This window comes from Rhinolophus ferrumequinum, chromosome 11, assembly GCF_004115265.2.
Source record: "Rhinolophus ferrumequinum isolate MPI-CBG mRhiFer1 chromosome 11, mRhiFer1_v1.p, whole genome shotgun sequence".
Classification (NCBI taxonomy): domain Eukaryota; kingdom Metazoa; phylum Chordata; class Mammalia; order Chiroptera; family Rhinolophidae; genus Rhinolophus; species Rhinolophus ferrumequinum.
The window spans coordinates 32111825-32136339 of NC_046294.1; the positions used below are offsets into that span (position 1 = coordinate 32111825).

General features: G+C 37.4%; 1 protein-coding gene across 7 annotated transcripts in view; it reads right to left on the reverse strand.

Moving 5' to 3' along the window:
* The window catches only part of GAS2 (growth arrest specific 2), a 132604-nt gene that overhangs the window by 23619 nt on the left and 84470 nt on the right, over positions 1 to 24515 (reverse strand). For 5 of the 7 annotated variants that reach the window (XM_033120957.1, XM_033120953.1, XM_033120955.1 and 2 more), the window contains one exon: positions 17239 to 17292. The exons of 1 other annotated variant lie outside the window; for it this stretch is intronic. In XM_033120957.1, the coding sequence (XP_032976848.1) occupies positions 17239 to 17292 (54 nt within the window). Of the gene's footprint in view, positions 1 to 17238; positions 17296 to 24515 lie in introns of those variants that run through there. One more of the 7 variants, XM_033120959.1, reaches the window with a different exon arrangement.

Below are 24515 nucleotides of genomic sequence, written 5' to 3' on the forward strand. Positions count from 1 at the left end.
TAAAGTGATATATATATACATATATATATATATATATATATATTTTAATCTAGGGACCATCCTACTGATCCAGGAAGCTGGACTTTTCTCTGTGTCACCTGATTAAGTGTTGACTAGCAGTTTATTCTCTAAAAGCATCATTGTCACCTTAGTGTTGATCCCAATAAAAATGACACCTAAGACCACTGTATACTTCTTCTCCACCTATCACAATAGTACTCAAAATAATTATGTGTACCTTTATCTAACTTCTTTCTCCAACACGACTCTAACCTACTTTGGAAAAATCTGGGGTTAAACCAGCATTCTCTTTCTAGAAACTGGCACAATCCCTAGCACAAGCAGTTATTAAAAACATCTATTAAACAATAACCAATAATTACTGAGTAATTATTAGTTAGTAAATAATGTGCTAAGGACTTTAAATACAATATTTCATTTAATTGTCACACTGATCTTATGAAGTGGTTGTAATTACTAATTCTAGGTGATAGTTGAAGAAAACTGAACTTAAAGATGTTAATTTATTTAATCCAAAAATCGAGTGACAAACTCAAACCATTTATTATTATTATGTAATGCTACCTCTCTTGAATATATGAATGAGTAAATAAATGAATAAACTGAATTTGCTTACATTTCACTAGGCCCATAATATTTTTGTCTCTAATTAGTATAAATCTTAGAATAATTAAAAATTATAAAAATCACTTGTTTATAAGCAATTACCATAGCATGTTTTTACATTAGTTGTTCTCAACCCAGGGGATATTTGGTAATTTCTGGAGACATTTTTGGTTCTAACAAATGTGGGGGGAGTTACACTGGAATGTAGTGGGTGGATTCCACAGATGCTCCTAAACCTCTTACAATGCACAGGATAGCACTCCACAGCAAAGAATTATCTGGTGCAATATGTCAATAGTTTTGAATTTGAGGAACCCTGTGCTGTATCATATGACTACTGCTCATACAAAGGCAAACTATACTGAAACCATTCCTGTAAAAAAACAAAACAAAAAAACAAAACAAAAAAAAAACTACACATTTTAATCATCTTCTCAATCTCAACTGTAAATTCTTGTTTTTCCTGACACTTGCGCTCTCCTTTTTCGTGCTGCTTTTACTCCCATGATATTAGTTAACATTCAAGGCTCACAAATTAATGTTTTACTATAGAAATAATAACAGTGATGATAGAGGAGCTGTGGCGGCTACATCCCTTTTCCCTGTAGGCAGCAGTGCCTTGCTGAAATGCTGACTGCAGGAGGACATGTACGCTGTTTCATGCTGCAAAGACACCCTGACACCTTTAAGACAGATGAGCCATGTGACCAGCTAGAAGCCAGGAAACCATTCCACTTGGGCCAGCCAGCTATTCACTGTTACATATTAGAAAAGGGAAAGGGAACAAATAAATTCCCACAGACGCATGTCAGTGTTATTTAACATCTGTTTCAAAATGACAAACAAGGTACCGTGCTGTTTTCCAACCTTGAATACCTGTCAGGGAAAGAAATGCAGAGCAAAATTGCAGTTATTAAATCTAGGCACTAGGTGGCAGCAGCACACAAGTGAGTGAGTTCATCTCAGAATAAAAATTTAGTGCTGCATTGTTAAGATTCTACTGGAACAAAAGAAATAAACATGTTTTTCCCCAACATTTCTCACCATTGTCTTGTATGTCCTTTACTGGGCTTACAACTATTAAGCCGCTTTTGTCTGCTGAATAAATCTACATTTCTTTCTAGAATATTTGTGTGAGAGTAACAAACATTTTGAGTGTGTGTGTATGTATACATACATGCACAAACTAATTTCATACATATAATTGTGTATATTTCATATACGTATACTGCATATAGTATATGTAATTGTATAAATTATTGCGTGTAATATATAACAATAATGAAGGTGAACATGATACAATAATAAATAACATTAATCACTCTCTATTGAGCAAGTTGTCTCATTTCATACTTTTAACAACCTTATGTGGAAGGTATTAGCTTTCTTTCTTTGCAATTTAAGTGCCAAGGATCAGAGAAATTGAACAACTTGGCCAGGGTTACATAGTATAATGAACTACAGAAGTAGGATTTACGTTATACATTTTAGAGAGCTCAAAGTCCATGAGCTTTTTGAGACCAGAGATCCTGTCTTAATTTCTATTCTCCCTTACCAAACACAGACAAGTGCTCAACAAATGTGTTATATCAGTTGTAAGAACAGCTTGTGTCCATTTCATGGTGTTAAGGAAAAATAATTCACGTGCGAAAATAAAGGCAATTGCTTGGAATACACATTAAAATGTGTATTACCAGGTTCTTTCTCAAACTAATTTAATCAGAAGTTCTTACAGAGGGTCGTTTCTTAAAGTTCTCCAGGTAATTCTAATATACAGCTCTTGTTGAGTATCTACAGGGTAGTGACTCTGAAAGTAAGTTTTTAGTAGTTTTAGAAGCCTTTCTCCCTTCTTTTTGATAAGTCCTCAAAGATAGAACTGAAAATACCAAATAGCTATGGAGAAGGTTATGAATGTGATGTTTGGCACTGAAGGAGACAGAAGTTGTAGCTCACCAACACTGATAATGTCCCCCTCTTCGTGTTTTATTTCTTTGTGATCAATTTTGTGACTTCAGTGATAGAGGCAGGAATCTAGTTTTGTCTATTTAAATAAACAGCATTTTCATGCCAGGTCAACATTCACAGAGGTTAGTGGTAGGCAGATACAGTTAGAATCATCTCTGTCTTACATTGCTGATTATCTCCTAGGACCTCAATAAAATGTCAAAGCTGTATCTTGAGCTGTGACTTATTACTACTAAGTCTAAATTACTATTATTGAACACAGATCTTTGCATATAATGGACAAGTGATAACCTTTTACTGTATGATAAGTGGATAAATTGACAATGTAGGCTGACTGATTAAGTGATGAAATTTGTGGCTGGCCTGATTGATTAATTGATGGTGAAAGCTCAGATAAAGTTCTCCTTTTCACATTTTTTTTTTTTAACTCAACTGATGTAAATGCAGATCTGTTTTCCAAAAAATGAAGGTTTGGCAGGCTTTGTGATTGTTTTAACATAACAATGAGTCGCCATCAGGAACATTGTAAGCTATTCTGAGGTGGGGGTAGTGGGTTTTGTGGGTTTTTGTTTATTTGCTATGGTTTTTAATCAAAGCTCCCCATGGAAAACTAAGTCCTTTTGCAGGACTTAGTCAAGACGTCTGCCTTGTATGTACTGTACTCCTTTATGTTCAGAATCAATTCAGATCACTACATATAACTCAGTCAGTATTAGCCTGAAAGCAATTCCTGGACATGCTAACATGTTGACATGTCCCAGAATTATAATGCCAATTTCCCCATAAAAGTAAAAACATCTATGTTAATAGCTTTATTTATTTATTTATTTATTTATTTATTTATTTATTTATTTAATTTATTTATTTATTGTCATTTATATTCCTGTAGACTCATCATCCTACAGAGGGGCACTTGGGAGGCTTTCTAAAAACCCTTCCAGTGATGGTGGGCATATCATCCAGTACTTGGAAATGGCAGAGAACTCAGATCCAAAAAACCCAAGCGCTGCAGATATTGTAACAAAAGTTAAGGTGGAGACAGCGTCCCCAATAAGCCTGTAATCCATATAAATTGTCACGGCACAGCGGAGGAGGTCACTGGGGCATTCCCCGATGCCCAAGACATCAGCAAATTCCTTTAATCAGCACATACATTGTTCGGTTCTGTATATAATATTGTTCTTACATATTAAGCAGCTGGTGATTCAGTGTCATCTGGCACTGCCTGGTTAAGTACAGCTCTGATACAATAAGAATGTGTCAGGAGTAAGGAAAAAGAGTTTCCAATGAGGATAGTGTGTCAGAATGCATCAGAGAAGCCAGGCAAGAGGGTGAGAGAGGACTGAGTACCACCCACTCAGGATGAATAGAAGACGGGGTGGTAGGGCACCCAAAGCTTTGTCTCATCGACCTTCTTTGTCTGTGCAGTCTATAAGGATGTACTTTCTGAGTCTGTGGGTTGTTTTTTTTTTTTTTTTTTCCCCCTTAGCAATAATGTTGTGCTGTGTGAGTGCGTGATACATAGAGTAAGTTGGTTGGGCTTAGTTGACAAAACAGCTACAACTCACACAGGTCAAACAAGCTGTCCTTGACATTCAGAATCCCTGAAGATGGAGCCTGTATAGTATGATAGAGGAACTTTGGAACTTTCTCTATACCCGCCTGGCCCTTTCTTGTTCTCTAAGAATGAGGCTGTCCTTGCAATTTCCTACGGCTTTTGCTTCTATCAGGTTTACTGGAGCTTTCTAGGACCATGCCAGAGATGCAAAGTGGTCTACGAATGAATCTAACCCATGACCTCAGACCTTATAAAGGGAACACCTAGATGAGAAAACCAGGTAGAAAGAGTATCCAGAGGACGGTCTTAGAAATGAGGGTTAAATGCTCTTACATGAGAGTAGAGACAGAAGGTATGCAGAGGACCTAGACCACGTATGAAAACAGGTGTGCAGGACCCAGTTTGATTCCCAGGTCCAGGGAGGAAATATAGAGACAACCTGTAACACACCCCGAGACTGTGGCCAGGTGGTGAAGAACCTAGCAAACCTGGATTGTGCGAAGGACCGAGTGAACTCCTGAATCAGCTGCCATTTACAGGGTAAGCAATTTCTACTCTAGGCCAGACTGTCCACCAATTCGGAAGGTAGATATTTCTAGATCTATTTTATCGATAAGGAAACTTAGCCTCGCAGAAGGGCAGGGGCTCACCAGACAACACTATTATTTACGGCGCAGCCAGAGAGGGGAAGTCTTGATCAGGTAGTGAGGCATATAAACTATCTGAGCCAGAAAGTACCTTTCGAGCAATTCAATGCTTTCCTTCTCACAGATGATGACAAGGAGTCCTTAAATGACACGACTCGCTCAAGCTGGCTTTGCCACGATCAGCTGAGTCATAACTCCAGTGATGCAGTGCTTTCCAATTGACTCACAAGGAAGGAACCCTTAGACTTTTAACCCTCACGTTTTGCTGAATGAGGACGAGGACGATGACGACGACAACCATTCCTTATTAGGAGGCAGTTACTGGGCGATAAGCATCTCTCACAACAAATCGGGCACAGATGTCATTGATCCCCTTTGCGTATAGATGAGGGAATTCATTCTCCCAGTTGTTGCATGACTTACTCAAGTGACAAAACAGTACCAGGGCTCCATCTTCTATTTTATTCTAAAATCTGCATTCTTCTTACATGAGAGGATTTTTCTGCAACACCTATTCACTAAAAAATAACTTTGTACCCATTTTAATTAATCAAAACCATATATATGCTATGTAAAACATCAATGGCTTAGTGTAAAGAAACAATTATTATACTAATTTGATCTACAGCCTGATTTTTGGTGAGCCCATACACCTTTGCCATTGATGAAGGTACACGTTCCATTTTGCTCTCTGAGATACTGCAATTAGCCTATGAACCCACATTTCTACAAGCACAAGACTGGAGGGTCTAGATATCTCAAGGTGGAAACTGTATTTTGTGACATTATAAAAACGATTCCTGCTGATTTTACATTTTTGGACTTTATACCATATTACACTGAGTTAAATAATAAACGTCAGGGAGTTAGTTTACTCACATATTCTCAGCTAAAAGCCCAGATCAACAATTGTGATTTGCTTTCCATTAAAGTTCCCAATGGGAAATCTACGAGTTGTTATAGGGCTTACTAACCTTTTCCTACAGAAACGAAGACGCTATAAACATCAACAGGAAATGAGCACTGTGCTTTTCTCTCTGAGAGACAAAAATTACAAACAACAAATGATAGATGGTGCTTGCTAGAAATTTTAATTAAACCTGTGAGTGAAAAATTCTGAATCAGGACAAGTGGCAGCTGCACTCATACATGACCTGCTGGAATAGCAGAGGCGGGGACACGTGTCAGGAAATAGACACCCCGTGAGAGCAGCCATAATATCCTTGGATTTCATTTAATCTAGCTCTCCATAAAGCCTAGCTCTGAAGGGACTTCTAGGAGACACACCACCCCTCTGCCCAGCTCAGTGAATAAGTCAGAATACAAAGCAATCTGCTCTTGGTTGCTTAGTGACACCAGAGTGTAGACGACAGCATTTCTTTAGTGTGTATATGCTATCCCTCGTTTGTCAAAAGACAGTACGCCCTGCCATTCTGCACCGCTGCCTTTGCTGCAGTAATTAAGTAATTAAAAGCCTTGACCATGGAAGACTCCATATGAAATTTTTCTACTAACTATGATTAAAGAATGCCAGCTATCCATATAAATACCATGATTCCTATTGCTTCCTTTACCAGAAAGACATTTAGGAGACACATACTTCTCAGCCATATTTCCACATGTTCCTGTATCGAGTTTTGCATTTGGAGACAGGAGGAAAAACTTAATAAGACATGAACATGGTTCGGCCTTGGCTTCGTCACGTATAAGTTATCTGACTCTGGCCTTGTCTGTTCATTTCTCAGGTTCTCATCTGTAAATCTAGCATGTAGCTTTGGGGGCTGTCATAGGGCCAAACGTCCTCTATTCAAAGTACTTCATAAATAGTCAAGCATTAAATAAAGTCAAGTTGTTGTGACTATTTTTTCTTTATGTGTAAACCACACTTATTCTCCTTTACCATACATTTTAAGAGATAAAGACTTACATAACTGAATTTAATCTTGAATACAATTAGTATCAACCTTTTTGCAAGTCGATACATTTCATGAGAAAAGCATGCTATTTGTTATTAAAACCATCCTTGATATATGTCTCCTGCATGAGCTCCACCAAAATAACAAACAAAAACAAACACCACTAATCAAAAGAACATATCATTTCAGTATCAGTAACTCTTGTGCCTTTAATTTTTATTACAAATTATACACTCTAAGCCTTAGAGCCAAGACCATTATTAATGCCTGATGATCTACCGGGTGGTCATTCAGCTTAAGTCTGATCTTTGTGTTGTTAATCCTGACTTCCTGGGAAAGCCATAGTGGATCCCTAGTACCTTTTATCTTCCTCCAGAGTAGGAGAAACTTTAGTTGGGATCAGGCTGCCTGAATAAAGGCCACTAGTCTCCCCTGCAGGTGGTCACATGTCTAAATTACAGCCAGTGAGATGTGAGTAAGAGTCAAGTGAGTCAGGAACTTTCCTTAAGGGAAACAGGCATCTTTGCCCCTTCTTCATCCTCCATGTTTCTGCCTGGGGCACAGAGCCACCTTGGAACATGTGTCTGAGACCCAGCACTAGTGATGGCAGAGTGTTAAGCTGGAGAAACCCTGAGTCCCTGAGGACTTTGAGGAGCAAAGTCATCAAACCAGTCCTAGTCTTTCATGATGGAGAAATAAACTTCTATCTTCTTTAAGTCTCTAATGTTTTGTTTTGTTTCTGTTAGTCACAGCCAACTAATGAAAGTAATTTTCCACATTTGTGTTTTCAGAGTCCCTCTACTTTCAAAAAGCATGCACAATGTCTCAACGATATCTGTTTACTTCAGTGCAATACATTTGACAAATATTTATTAGGCAATTCTCACATGCAAGACCAAGTACCAGAGAGCATGTGGTACGGAGAGAAATCAGTGAGCAACTCCAACACAAGTCATACCTCTAAGGTTCTTAACAGTGAAGAAGGAGAAGTCCAGGGTGCTTATTAGGACCAGGGCCCTTATCAGGACAACGTGAGGAAGAAGGAAAGTTGGTTGGAAGAAGGACATTAAGAGTAATGACTAAAAAATGAGATATTAGGCAATGGGCACAGAAAGGAGCTACATTCCAGAAAGAGGAACAATATTTCCAAAGACCTCTGAGCAGGAAACAGCATAGGGTGTTGAAAGCAGACAAGTCCAAAATGGCTAGAGCAGAGCAAGGGAGACACCAGATGTAAGCGGAGAGATAGACAAGGTCCAAAAACGTCTATTTTCTATTGTCTCATCATCACCTTCTAAACGAGGGGGATGGACAAAAAAAAACACAAATAAATAAAATACAGAGAGAGAGAGAGAGAGAGAGAGAGAGAGAGAGAGAGAAAGAGAGAGAAAGAGATGACGAGAGTTCATGAAGAAGAAAATTCTAGGCCCAATGTTTCACAATTTTCTTGTGGGTGAGGAGACAGAATTTAAACCCACATCACAGAATCAAACTATTCCCTGATTCTAGAGGTGTTTTTTTCCCCCAAAAGGAAAAACACTGAAGAAAAGATAACACTTAATGGGATCATTGTTTCACCCTAGTTTGTATAAGAATGAACAGGCTGAACTAAAATATGCAAGTCATCCCTCTCAACAGAACACGTCTTGTTCCCCTTTGTTTCCAATCCTTCTCATTTAGAAAAATAAATAAATAAATGTAACTCTCCTCTTTGACAGAAGCTGGATTCTCAGGATTTTTTCTTTGTTTCCTACATAAGGGAATATTAATGCATTCCACTGAACAAATGTGAGTGCATGCATGATACTGAGAAGAGTTGGAAAAAGCCTAGTAAAAGGATTAAATGATTCACGGAGGACACTAGAGGGCAGGTGTCCCTTTTAAATCAGCTCTAATTTCCACCCACAGACGGAAACCCAGCACTGTAGGTACGCACACCTAAATCGGTCCCATTTTCCAGACTTGTTCACATATAAGGTTAAAAAAAAAAAATCTGCTCCTCAAAGAAGTGAAGCTTTGTACTGGTTCTTTCTGTCACCTCTAAATTGCTTTCCCTACTCTTCTCCAGCCTGGCTTCTTCTCATCATGTAGGTGTCACTTCAAATATCATTTCCTTGGACTGGCCACCTCTTTGAGCTTTACCTAAAGTAACCCCTCCATTACTCAGTATTGCATCAAATGTTCCCTTCTGTGTAGAGAATATAAAATGTATTATATATGTTGGATTGAGATTTGCAAAGCAAGTTGTTTACTAGTAGGGATGCGAGCTAGGAATATGGCCGCATATGTGTGAGAATGATAAGAGTGAAGTAAAAAACATGTTTTTGTGTGACACTGAGCGTAACAAAATTGAGTGATAAAGACATTCACCAAAACAACTCCTGGTTATCACCTAAGAGGCAAACAATTTCTGGTTATCACCTAAACAATTTCTGGGAAACAACTTCTGGGAAACAACTTCTGGTCATCACCTAAGAAGTAAAGAAGTCCAAGGAAAAGGTGGATAAAAGCAGAACTCCTGAGCAATGCCGTGAGTAGTCTGACTGGACACTCCATCTAAGACCCTCTGCGAGGTGCAAACCACCATACTCTGGGACACTCCGAAGTTCTTCCTTGAAAGACCAGCTCGCCTCAGGCTTGTCATGGACCCAGTCATCTCTCCCCGACCAGGAACCTTCTCCACCCCGACTGACTCTGGGACTTGGTTCATTATTAAATTCTATTCTGTTCTGTACAACCTTCTGTGTTTACCAGAGCATTGCCCTCTGGAGGGACATTGGCTCCCAAATATAGAGTTATCTGAACTTGTGTGCCAGAACTTTGTTCCCCACTCGTGTCACGAGTACCAAGCAGGGACATAGGGCCCTGCTAAGGGGTTAATGTCCCCTTGACTTTCAGGAACAGTCTGAAATGTGGCGACTGCCATTTCAGGCGCTTGCAATACCTTCTAACATTTACCAGAACCTAAAGTTACTTTACATATTTGCTTGCTTGAAAGCAATCTGTCTCTACTGGAAAGTATATTCCTTAGGCAGTGACCTTGTCTTCGTCCCCACTCTATTCTCAAGAGCTAGAAAATAATTTGTGGAGTGTCTGCCAAATGAATGAATGGCCAATCCTTTAAAATAAGCATTATTATTATTCACATTGCAGATGACTCACGGATTTCAAATAACTTGATCAAGGTTAGGCAGCAGCTTAATGGCAGAATTATGTGACCTCAAAGAATCTTTTAAGTTACAGAAGTTTCTTCTCTTAACTGAATTTTTTTGGGAAAAAGTAAATTCTCTTAAGATAATCACCATTTTTCAAAATTCTAATTTCTTCTTTGCCTCTCCCCTCTATTGTATTTATGTCCAATCAAGTCTACCCTCAAAATACTACTCATATTGTCCATTCTTGTTCTTTCCATTCTTTCTGCCACCATTTTAATCAAAGCTCATATCCTATGAACAATGGGAATAACCTCCTAATTAACTGCATTGCTTTAGTTTCTTCCTGCTCCAACCTGTAATTCTATATACAAACCTCTCCCAGATTAATTGCCTTAAATTTCAGTTTTATGCTCAACACCTGCAATCGCTATCTAATGCCTTCAGGTTAAAATGCAATTTCTTTTTGCCTTATATTCAAGGCCCTCCTTAATTGCCCCCACCTACTTTTCTCAGATGATTTTCTACTTACACTCCTACAGGATCTCCTGCTAACCTGGCCCACTCACTATTCAAACATCTCTTGAGTTCTTCCTATCCCTCTACTATGATCAACCAAAAATCCTCCAAAAATGCTCACCCACATTCAAATCCCATTCATTTCTTAAGACACTGGTGAATTTCCACTGTCTCTTTGAAAGCTTTCCAGATAAATCCAACACACATTGATTCACTTGTATCAAAATCCATCAGTGCCTAGAAGAGTGCGTAGCTCATCGCAGGTGTTCAGCTTTTCTTGTCAAATAAATTACTGAATCTGTAGTTGAAACCATGTTCTGTCTTGTGGTAGCTTTTATTTTATTTTACTTGAGTTATTATGCTTGGGTTCCTTTCCAACTGGATCTTTGACGTCTACAGCCATGACCCCTATCCAGCATCTTATGCACAGTAGGTAATACCTATTTTCTGATGGATTATTCCACATGCTGTAACCAAGTGAACCAAATGCCATGTAGCATGATTGATAAACTTGTCCTCTCTAATTTATTATGTTGTTCAGGATTTAACAACTATGCTTGAAACAACTAACCCTACAGATCTGGTCAGAGAGACCACATGAGATTCAAAAGTGTGTCCCTCCTGTTTCTTCACTTAATGTTTTTGACATCATTGACACATTGTGAATGCAAATTATTAATCCAAGCCACTTTTTACTTCTCGTTGGAACCCTGGCTGCATTCTTTTTTAACATGTCTATCCTCATGAAATGATAACCTAACAGTTCTGGCGTGCCAGCAGTGTAAGGACACCCAACGAGGACTCAGAATAGAAACTAGTACAAAACACTGTTCGTACACTTCAGAACAACATATACAAAAGAAATACTAACCAATGTTACATTTTCTCAGTGCTAAGTATCATCATGTAATAAATGCCATTGAAATTCAGAGGACAAAGTACTTATTAATGAAGGCTGAGGCATTACAGGAATATATCTGAAACTGCCTTCAACAACAGTGCAAAAATTATTGAGCCCCTGTACACATCAGACTATTTTGTACAGTCCCCACCTTCTATAAATCTGAACTCTATAACTTAACTTGAATGGCTTTATACACATTTTTAAAATAAAGATAAATTGATGAAATTGACAACTTACTCTTTAATCGTATGGGCATTGATTTAATCTACTCCCAAAGAGGTCTGTCCCAACCATTGTGGCCAAAGCAATCATACCCAGTACCTCTCTTCCACTTTATCCTGTTCTGTCCTCCTATTAGTACATGAGAAGAGCTCACATATGTATTGATCTGTCAAAAGTCAGCAAAATATGGCCCATAAGACAAATCTTGCCTTATCCTATGTTTGTAGATAGTTTTATTAGAAAACAGCCAATTATTAAATATTGTCTATGGCGGCTTTTATGCTACAACAATAGAGTTCAGCAGTTCTGTCAGAAACCTGATGGCCCACAAAGCCTGGAATACATCTGTCTGGTCTTGTACTATCTGACCCTTGATCTGTGTGTTTATTGTCTGTTTCCTTCCTCCCAGAATATGACAAGAGACCGTTTTGTTGACTGTCTAACCACGACACTAGTGCCCAGCACATAGCAGGTGCTTAACATCTGTCCCTGACCACTCACAGGCTTAACAGGAGAGGGGTCAATTGTGTTAACATGTACGCAAAGCTCTGCACTTCCCACACCTCTGGAATCGCTGCGTTCTGGGTAAACATGTAATGAACTCATGCAAAGAAAGTTGTAAGTGGCCAAAAGATACTCTAGGGGGGATTCTTGGGCCCGGGAACAGTTTTCATAGAAAATGCCTTGGTCTCACTGCCGGGCTTATTGAGGCAGAGCACTGCATGTTTTATAGCCCTGCTATGCTAAAAGACACATGTCCCCAATCACCAGGCAGGCTTAGAACTGAGAATCTTGGTAACATCTGGAGAATAAGAGCTTAGAGTACAAATTTCTAAAAACGTGTTGATAGGCGCACCAGTCTGTGCCTTTTTCTTAATTTATTGGACTGTTGTCAATTGATATTACTCAGAGTTTTTCTTTAACCCTCCACATTTGTAAAATATAAAAATACCATTTCCCGCCATTCTCTTGTAGTTTGTATGAGTAGCTTACAATTTTATTCTATGATAAAATTCTCACCCAAAGAACTCCTTATTAACAAGTGGAAATTCTGACCTATTGAAACCCAGCCAGTTCCTCTGTGCCAGGCAGATGTGTCAGAACAAGCCAGAGTTGCTATGTTGCTTTTCTTTTAAGGAGAAAAGATGAACCTAAGTGTTTCAATTTTAAATACCCTATACACCACGATAGAGAGCCTCGCCCAATAGTTCACAATATGTATCATATCTGGAATGTGTATAGGTCTCCAGCCTGAGGTGCCACCGTGATGACCCCACCCACTCCCCAAACCCATATGGTTGGAAAGTAATCTTCCAATTTTAGACCCTTGCAAGTCATTCTCTATACTACAGCCTGGGCTATTTGAAACGTAATTTACTCACACCTCTCACCTTCTAAAAATTCTACAGAATCCCCATATTGCCTTCAGGAGAAAGCCAAAGCTCCCATGAGCCAGGTGGCTTGTCCCGAGCTGACTCTGTGTACCTGTCTACCTCGTGTCTCCCTTGCCACACGCCTCGCATTACCCTGTCCTGCTCTTGCCCTCTGCTCTGAAGGCCACACTGCTAAGAGCTCTGTTAATGCATCATTCTATCTCTGTTTCCCTTCCATTCTTTCCCGTCTCTTCCTACATTTCCCTTTCCTCTGATGCTTCTAAGTTTTTGTGCATATCGTTTCCTTTCTGATTCTGGTTGAAACACTTCCCCTCTCTTTGTTTGGCTAACATCCTTGCGTCTCATCTCAGACTTCTTCTAATAGCCTTGCTTGATTTCAGAAGTCCAGATTAATAGAAAAATCCTATGATAGATAAAGTCTAACTCCAAATCTAAGAAATGTATCACATGAAAGACTAATGAAAGGTAGAACTTTTAATTAAACTCTAATGTCTCCCCCGACACGATCTAGATTTTGAAGTCAAGGTACCAAGTTCTGCTTTAAATACTCTCCCAAGCACTTCAACTATAGGTCTCTTGGATAAATCGGCAAATTCTTTGTTATTCAAAAATATCCAGGGTTGTTCTTTTAAAAGACAGTAAAAGTTCTCTATTTAAAATGGCATGCTAAATACATTTCAATGAAAGATGTGTCTTATTTTGAACGCTCCTCACTTTGAGGAAATCAGAGAGAGAACACGGGTGAAGACAATCCCCTTGGAGTAGCTCCAACACCTAGAAACACGAGAAAGCACTGGGTTAAACTAGACGAATACTTGTAACAGAATAAATAGGTTTCGAGATCACTGAGTCTGAAATTGCACATAAAATGAAAAAGGAACTTTGTTGTATTTAGGTGGGAATGTCTGGGCAGCTAATCTGGGTGGAGGCATTGTAAGTACATCCACACCTCCCTCGGTAGCCTCTAGTTATTTGGAAACTGCTGTAATCTGAATGATTAAAATTATGCTTGCCACTTGTTCTATAACCTGCTGTGGGAAGGTGGTCAAAAAGTGGTATCTTGGGAGTAAAAATAATTGCTCTAAGAAGTGCCAACAAGGGCAGGCAGGAAAAGTGATTTTGCTTCAGAGAGAACAATAGTTCATACCAAACAAGTCCCAGGACAAGAGCCAATTCCAGCCCTGTGCAGATCTGGCAAGATCTGAAGGTGGCCTAAATCTGAGGGACTAAGATTGAGGTTTCGCATTCGCCGCAAGGAGTGAAGATGACTAGAGCTTAAATCCCGACTGTGGAAAGGTGTACGAAATGAGGCCGAGAAAAACTGAAAACCAGGTACAGACTAGGTCCATGAGACTCGGGATTGAAAATAGCCTGGGAAGCCTGCTCAGCAAGAGTCTGAAGGGCCAGAAGACTGAGCTTCTTCCAGGGAGTAGTGTGACATCAGAGTGGAGGCACGAGCAGCCAACGGTAGCTCCCTGCAGGAGGAAGAACAGGACGTTGGTCTCTGCTGACCTCCAGGTATGCCAGCCCTCATGTCTGAGGCGTGACAAAGCCTTCTGAACCTTGTTTGGCCATGTCTAGGAAGCCCTTAGTATTCTCCCGGAAACTCCTGGGTTCGAGGGTGAATGAAGCTTTCTTCTGACCTGAAAGGGACTGCTTCCACTGAAGAAGGCTCCTTTGATTATTCTAGGATCAGAAGAAAGCCCAATGATAAAGCTCAGCTCCAAGGAGTTCTTCAGGCATTGCAGTGTTTTTGAGAAATACCTCCAAGAAGCAAGTCTTGACCTTGATTTCTGTGCATTTTACCTCAATGAGGACAATGCCAGTGTTGTCCTTTTATGTCTACATTTAAATGGAAAAACAAGGAACCAGGACAGGGGATGCCACTCTGAAATCTTGGCAACAACCTGACTCATCTTCTCTGGGAAAAGAGGGAAGGCAGAGAAAAGGAGAGAAGAGAACTTACTGTCTGCAGCCTCCAAAGAGGGCATTTGAACTGCCCTTGCCAAAAAAGAATTAGCATGCCCGTGCCATCACAAACGTTCCCTATAAAAAGTATGATGCCTATTGAGAACCTACAAACTTCAAAGACTTTCTTTACAAACTCACCCTAAAATACAAAGAACTGTGACTAGGTTTATCAGATTAACTACATTCCTGACTCTCTAATTCAATCTGTGCCCTCATAAAAGACATTTAGGAAAAAAGAAAAGAAAAAGTTACTTTTTAAGAGAAGCAAGGAGGGGTGTGGCAATTTAAGTAGCGAAAAGAATACAGCCACTCATACTCTTTGCACAAAGAAAATCTGTCAGACAACATCTTCCCTTTTAACCAAGTGATATCTGAATAGTGAAAAGGCAAACTTCACACCCAGCCAGCAAGAGTGGTTTAATCAATCTTGGTGATAAATGGGGGTCAAGGCTGTCATAGCCGGATTAGTGCAACAGACTTAGGTTTCACCTTCATTTAAAGTTACTTGCTTCACAAGTGTTTATGCAACATCTTTCAACAGGTCCAAGGAAGTTATATCTGATTTTCCGACCCCCAGTTCAGGCAGGCACTGTGATGTTTTATAACATATGTTCAGGTTCATCGAGGAGACTTTAGAAGTGACTTTTCAGAAGCTAACCTTTTTCTCCTGCTTGTCAATTATTAATATCAATAACCAATTAAATCATATTTCATTATTAGAATTCTTAGTAGTACAAGGTCTGACAATTACATTCCTGAACTCATCCTAGAAAAAGTGCTACATACCTTGTTACTGAATATCACTACGGTCACCTTCGAAGTACTTCCTTGGGAAACTATTTACTGACGCCAGTGCCTAGTCCACCCTTCAAAGCAATTTTGGAACTCTTTTTCTGGAATGGCCATCAGAGCTGTTGTCGTATTACCCATGATGTCCTGAATGTCATATATCTTCCTTTCAGTATTTCCTTTATCTCCCGGTAAAGAAAGAACTCCCTGGGGGCCAGATCAGATGAGTAGGGAGGGTGTTCCAATACAGTTATTTATTTATTGGCTAAAGACTCCCTCTCGGACAGTGCCATGTAAGCTGGTACAATGTCATGATGCAAGAGCCATGAATTGTTGGCGAAAAGTTCAGATCGTCTAACATTTTCACGCAGGCTTTGCAGCATTTCCAAATAGTAAACTTGTATTAACTTTTTGTATTAACTTTTTGTCCAGTAGCTACAAATTCATAATGAATAATCCCTCTGATATCAAAAAAAGGTTAGCAACATCGTTGCAACAAGTTCGCCAACTTAATTGTTGGACCTCATATACAACCAATTATTTATATTGTTAACCATGATCTTCACAAAAAAACAGAACTACACAGAAACTGTACCCTCAAGATTTCTAATAGTCCTTTGCACACGGCACACATTCATGTATTTGGTGAATGAATGAAGGAAGGAAGGCAAAATTATGGATAAAGAAATGTATTGAACAGTATTTTTTTTAGGAATCTAAACTAATTGTCATAATGTAATTTCAAGATATATTTATCCTATTTAAATAATTTATAAAATCTGGCTTTTCTAATCATTATTTTGTATTTATGTGAAACAGATAAGACTTTTCAATTAAGCTGTGTGTTCTAGATCATAATTATTAATATTAAAAAACTGAAAATCAGCCAACCCTCCTATGTACACTGGCAACCTCAGGGCTGCCAATTCAAGTTCTATTCCATTCCTATCCTCTTTAACCTTTATTGGACCAAAGTCATAAATCACACATGTTAGGTAAAGCACTGTTGACACATTCGAGGTTAGGTATGATGTCAGGAGTAGAGATTTGGCAGAGGTCCATGAGGTTCCAAAGGTGTTAAACCACAAAGGGCAATTTGTGCAATGGGAGTAGAAAATAAATATTCTGAAATTATATGGTGCTTCATTTTTCCCCCCACAAGAATATTATCTAAAATATTGTAAAGCAAAGACTGAGATGATACTGAATACAAAAGCTAAACCCAGGTTTATACTTTGGAACAATTTTAATAATAAGCTCAATCAAAGAATGCTCTGGAGCATGGGGATTGCCCTCAGAAAAGACAAAAATACTAGGTTACTGCCTGCCCTCCACCCACAATAAGTCCCAAGGTGCCCTTTTTACAAAGTATTATGGGAAAATCAAAGGAGAACCATTATTTTAATACCTAACTAAAAAAAAGAAGAAAAAAAGAAAAAGAGAGAAAGAAAAAAGAAAAAGAAAGGTAAATTATTCACGTTTCGACGCCCAACTACCCTCATTTATTTGGAGGCCAAGGCTCCACAGTGAAAGCAAAGTGGAGAGGTTTTCCCCTTAATTATCTAAGTAATTACCTTAAACGTAGGCTTTGCTTTGGCTGTGGAGACATAGTAACAACCATGAAGACCCTACTGAAACAAGAAGATATGAAATTCATAAAATGCTCTCCAACTCCATTGCAGAAAGGCACTCGAACATTACCTGAAAATGCAAACTGTGATCTTTTGTGACAAGATTAAAGAAAACGCTTTCTTTTTTTTTCAAATTACAATGAGAACAACTATTCGTGTATTTTCTCATATCCTATATTGAAGGACATTTGTGTTGCCTGATAATCCACACTAAGTGATAACTGAAGTATACACAGTCTAAGAATCGTAGCCTGTGTTGGCCATTGGCACTGTAAAACACAAATGTTAGAATTACTTATTTTCTGGGGTCCTTTGGTTTCCTGTCCCTTGCTGAGAACTCTTACTATAAAAATAAGGGATACATGTAAGGAAATAATTTTGCCCCAAGAAACAGACCTCAAGTCTGTGCCTTATTTCCACAAGAGAAACATACTAGACTCTAGAGAATATCTGATGAATGTCTAGAGAAAATTGTGAAGTAAATGAAGTGGCTATTTTCAGAGTGAAACTTCCTACTTTGGGAGGATATCCTGCCATCTTGTTATGACTTTCTCAATACCTATTCAGCTCCCGGATGTTGGCCCCTTGGTTTTATTCAAGGGGCCAACATCGTTACATCATTATATTTATCCTCAGAAAACTGTGTGACACACGAGACACTCTATCGCTTTCTTCTGTTGTAATTTAAAATGTATTTATTCAGCATTCTAATCTCACAATGGTCACATACTCACAACAAGACACCTACTGTATCTGAAAGGTGATTTGTTGAAAGGCCTTCGGTCACAACTGAGGGATATGTCTCATAGTCTCTGCCTAAGCATTAGGGTTCCAAAGTAAAGTCATCCTTGGGAAACACTTTTTTGTCCCCTTACCATGATTGGATACTATTATGAGTATAATTTCTTTATCTATTAGTCAAAGCTATCTTCCCCTTTATCCTTAGAATATTTCATCTTCACCTTTCCTCTAGATGACATATATAAATGTGTTATCTACCAAATCTCTGGGTACCATACATAAGAGAAAATTCTATTCAATCCTTAGTGCCAAGATGTCAGTAAAATTCAGTGCACTTTGGTGGGTTTCTTTTCGTTATAAGATGTTGAGTAAATACAGGAGATAGATGAGCTCTCCAAGCTTGGATGTGAGAGATAAGCCCCACTTTGCTTCTGAGAATACTTCTAGTTCTTTGTCATGCTGACTGTAGGTCGTTAGGGAAATGGAAGGAGGTAGAAAGGTATTTTGTAAACATCACCATGGGAGAGAAATTTTGTGACATATACATTGTGGTCCCAAGTGCCTCTTTGTACAAGGGTGAAGCCCATTTTAGCCTTAGGCCTATCAGGTGGGCAGGTAATGATACAATAATAAAACCCCTAAGGTTCGGTGGGCCATATGAGTTTCCATAGTTTTTCTATTAACCCATGACTTCAAAAAAAAAAAAAAAAAAAAAACAGAGTCCTGCACTGGGTAAAATTAACATGGCTAATACACTGGTGGATGATGACAAATTATCTGTCTGGGTGTTACAGTTTTAGAATGGGATTCTCAGAAACCTTAGGCTTCATACCAAAGTTAGAAAAATTTTAAATCAGGCCTGCCCTTTACCAGCCTTCAAGTGAGGCCTCAGAGAAACAGTCCAATTATCTCTGCCTCACATATCCTATGAGGCTGGATTTCAAGAAAAATATGACAAATGACTATATTCAGAGTGAAAGTTAGAGACTGTTAACCAAGGTGTTAGTTTCTAGGAAAATGAACAAATTAAACATTGGATGGGTTGGTTAAAAAAAAAATGACAAAGCTCTTTACATGGTGACTTCTCAAATAGTTATAAATTTTTCCATGAAGTTTATAGTCCCCTAAAATTTGTCTACAACACAATCTAGATTATAAGAACTCTGGGCTAGAGAGAAGGAATTTCTCCATAATAGCCAAGAGTGTGAGAAAGACAGGTGTGATTGTACTACAGGAGGATTAGAAGTGGGTATGAGAAGCTAATGTGTAAAAGAAATGGCAATGTAAGAGAAAGCTGCAACTAGAAGAAGAGTAATGTTGTAATGTAGTGATTTCTTGCTGGTATTCTTCTAGGGAAACAGGGCAAATATCTCTAAATAACTCACTGGGATTTTTTTTTTTTTTTTTTTTTTTAAGTAACATCAGGATTTTCATTATAAAACAAATTGAGAATATATCCTAAGGCCAACATTACACCCAAATCCTTATACCTTGTTCTTCCCAAAATCTACACAAAAATTTCCTCAAGATTTTAGTATGCTTCAAACAAGATGGCAGGAAATGACAGGATATATGCTAAAACAATGCACAAGCAAACTTCAAATAAAAACGTTAATACTTGTAAAATTTAAACACACCATTCCAGTGAACAAAATTTTGATGTGACAAAATTTTCAGTAAGGCTCCTGCAATGAAAGGCTTGGCAAGTAGGTAAAGGAGGCACCTACTGAGTCCAGGACCAAGATTCCATGTTTTTACTGAGAAACTCAAATTCAAAATGTCAAGTATTAGAGAAGAAATGCAATGCAAGGTCAAAAATGACCAAGTCAGACAGAAACTTAACTCATTGATTTTACGAAAAAAATACACTACTAAATAAATAAGTTCTATTTGATTACAATCCCTGTTGTGATGACAAAATTTCCATCATGCTTGACTACATTCAATAAAAACTCAAGATGGCCACATTTGCAAAGTATGTTTCTTAATGAATCTGGCTGCATCCTGTTTATGCAACTTAAGCCCATGGGAGAATTATGTATAATTTATAAAGAAAGATATTTCACAGGTTTATTCTTTCGCTGTTAGAAAACTCATCAATAATTCAAGACCACAGCACATTATGTTTAATCATTTTGTTCCTTTCCCTTTTGCAAAAAATGATTCACATTTTAATCACTAAAAACATTCACATTTATATCAGCATAGAACATATCAATCAAGAAATATTCCTGTTGTGGAGACTGCCAAAGGAAGAGAAAAATATTATAAACTTTACAACTTCATATTACTATTTAATGTCTACTTTGTAATGCAAGGCAAATGATTCTTAAATCAAAAACACAGTGAACGACTAAGTGTTTTCATTTTTGTTAAGATAAAAACAAACTTTAAAGGGAAAATTAATATATAAAAATGTATAATATGATTTAGCCCTGAGTCAACCACTTACTGGCTGAATTACCTTGGGCAAATTGTTAAATCTCTATTATCTGCAGTTTCCTCATCAAATAAGATGTAAATTGACAATCACACTGATTTTTCTCAAGAGTGGTAATGAAAATAAAATGAGATGATGTATAAGTGAATGCACTTCACAACTCATATAAAAGCAAGATATTCTCTACCATCATCAAGTAACAGGATATAAACAGTTAAGAAAAATATTATTTAAAAATTATTTAACATCCATTTTTAGGGAACTTGCTTTTAAAAGTATTAGTTAATATATCAAAAGTTTTCAGATTGCACTTTGTCATAAGTCTAATTTAGACCCTTTCATAAAAGTATAAAAAAAGTACACAAGATAATTTCACCTCCTTACCCCACCACAGCATGTTTAGAAAATCCTTTCATACATAATCAAATTAAAGGTTTTCATCTTAACTGCATAAAAGCAAACTGAAAATGAAAATACATGATTGCAGTAAATTGAGAGTATGCCTTAGTTTTTCATTCCCAGAATACATTTTTTCTTTGGGGAGACTTTTCAAGTCTGGTGAATATATTAAAAAAACAAAATCAATAAATACATTGAACAATGTGAAAATCATTCTGGTTGGTTTTCTGAATTTTTGGGGGAGGGTGGGGGAGGGGGTTGTGATTGTTTTGTAAGACTCTTTGTTTCCAGGGTACTTTCTTCTGACTCTCCAATAGGGATTGGCTATTAAACTTAATGTGTTGCCAAAGCATACCAGCAAAGGATTAAGCAAATTAGGAGCAGCATAGTAAATACAGGTAAATTATTAATAGATGTAGAAAGGTTGAGGAGCAATACTCACAACGTGGCATGCCAAAGACTAGACAGTCTGAAGTGGAATGAAAAGCATATGCTGTAGTTAAACCACGGGCTCAGAAATCAGACATGCTGACTTCAAAGAAAGATTTTGACTCTTATAGCTGTGTGGCCTTTGGAAAGGAATTAATTCCCTAATACTTGGTTTCCTTATTGTTAAAATAGAGGTAATAATAGTGCCTATCGCAAAAAGTTGTGAGGCTAAATAAAAGAATCCACTCAAAAAAGCATCTGATATACAGAAAACATTCAGTGAGTACTAAATAGTATATGTAATGAAATGATGAAATGTAGACAAAATAAAAGGTTTATTTTCCTCAAAATTCTTGATGAGGCATCTAGCTGTCAGGCACAGAAAAATCAACTTGAGATCTCTTTTAAAATCAAAACGCCAAATCATTAGATTAACTTTCTCATATTGTGCCTTTGCAGTACACACCCATGTAGACACACACACCACACAATAAATATTATACACACACACACACAGAGGGTGCCAAAGAATGTGTACAGATTTTAAGAAAGGAAAAGACCGCATTAAAATTGTAATATTCAATATATACCGATAACAAAAGATGAATACAAGTCACGTGTGACTTCTGCAATTACCAGAGGTGCTCAAAGTGGTAACCATCAGCGTAATTTTAATACCGTTTTTTCCCTTCTTAAAATTTGTATGCATTTTCGGCACGCTCCGTGTGTGTGTGCGTGTGTAAATATATATTTGTAAATATATATATATATTTGTAAATATATATATTTATAAATATATATATATTTGTAAAATATATATATATTTGTAAAATATATATATATATATATATATATATATATATATATATATATATATGTTACAAAATTGCCTTAATGGCAGGAAGGCTATAGCAATACAGATCATAGGACCTGTGTACTTCCTCAGTGAAGCCATCTAATTTTCCAATGCTTCTGTAAGTTTAAATAATTTTGATTTGTGGCTAGTGAAAAAATAATATTGTCCATTTAGTCTAGATCCAAGGTGAAAGAGAGTAGCAAATGTATTGCACAACTTAAAGGCATGGAAAACCTTGCTAATCCAGTTGGTGATGACTGTGCATGCTTATCAGCTCAGGTGAAAGGTAGGCACAATTTTTAAAAAGCTACTCATTGCTAAGTGGCCAAGAGTAACAAATTCTCAGGGAGAAGTATCTGGTTTTGAGCTGTCATATCCTTATTGTGCATCACACTTGCTAAACCTCTTAACAATTCGATTGAAGGAGAAGTAAATTCTCTAACTTAAAGAAGAATATAGAGAACTGCCCATATATCTTAGCTAATCGTTTCATTCTTGTAAGCGATAGCAAATTGCATATTTTTCTTGCTTTTAAAAGTGGCATCAAATGTAGAGGTGAGTGCAATCTTTGACAGTCTAGTTTAAATTTTTCTACATTTAAAGGTTTTCGACCTAAAGGGATAAATCTCAGAAAAACAACATCCTAACAGCTGATTTTTTGTTTTTTACATCAATGGTTCATCGGTATTTGTTTATTTTGCATTCACGCAAGTTATATGCCTTTCTCAGAAAGAAGAGGTTAAGAGAACTGATTAACATTTGCAAAGTCCCTTGAGAGATGTGTTACCAGAGTGTAAATTACATCCCCGTTATTAGTGTGGCCTCACGGAACATGCATGAATTATCAACAAATGAGAATATCTTGAATGGAGTAAAAATATTTTCTTAAAAAATTTAAATCTGAAATTAAAGTGTTTGACTGCATTTTAAATGCTGTTGCTTGGCTTTTCCTGAATTAGTGTTCATTTGAGGTAGTTGGGCAAGGAAAGGGACCCAGTCTGGAAATGTTCATGTGCTAACAGCCATGTTCTCTCACCATGGATTAGAGTGCTATATAAATGTTGTCTGGTATTTTACATACACCAGAGGCACAGATGGCCGTATTTTTTCCTAGAAACAAATGTAAGGCATCAGATAGTTTTGAAATCATAATCACTGCTCCTATAAATTGCTAACGTACAGGAAAGGTTTATAGGAATGGTGTGGGTTTTTTTTTTTCTTTTTTAATGAATTTTCGACATTCAGCTGCAGAGTAATGGCGGTTTGTGTGCAATGTTTCCACTAAGATAAATGGGAGTTTTACTCTGTTTGTTACTTGAATAAAACTCCTTTGCATTTTTACACAACAGTCCATTTTTCATTACCGGGAAAGATATACAATTTGAACCATGTTACTTTTTTACTCACAGTAAATCAATATATGTCATAAGAGCAGAAAAGAAAGTAATATCACTCGCTATCATTGGACCTTCCCTTAGAGTGAGTCCCAGAAGACACTGCCAGGTTGGGTTGCTATAGCAACAGAGCTCTGGTGCCCCTTTTGCTTGGTTCGCTAACATGAGCTGATTTTTACAACACAGGTATAACCCTAAAGAATGTTTATGGTAAAGAAGAAATTACAGTGAATCAATAACAATGTGTATGACCTTTCCATTGATCTGAGATTATTTCATTCAAAAGTAGTATAAAGAAGGTGACTACATAACATTTCAAATCCCTTTGCTGACTTTCAATTAAATTATTTATCGTCTTTTCTTTAGGCTCTTTAAGTCATCACATTTCTTAAAATGTGAGAAAAAAATACAAGACTACTGGCAATATAGAAGATTTATGTTCAGACTTCTATTAAAAAGCTATCAGGACAGATAACAATACATCTTATGATATATAGAGGTTCTAACTGGTTTTGTCTATTGAACAAGATAGGCCATATAAAGCATTTTAAACATTGTCTGGCATACAAGTAAACACCTAATAAATATTGTCATAATGTATATCACTATCATAATATAGTCAGGCACACAATTATATCCCTTTACGGTAGGCACTATTGATTATCAATTATAATGCCTTTTGCATTCAGAATAGTTTTAAAGTAAAAATGGTATGCATAAGGGATGTACTACTATATAGTTGAGCCTTTATCATAAAAAGTGCAGTTCCTTTTCAGAGGACTAACCTTGAGAATATTTGCATTAAATGGACATGTCACAGGGAGTCAGCTTGGAGTACAGTGTGTTAAGGGGTTTGGGACTCAAAACTTCAATTTTGTGTATCATACTATTTACTTCAGATCTAGCCTCTCTAAGACTTTGTCTTTTCACCTGTAACAAAAGGATGGAAACAATTTCCCAG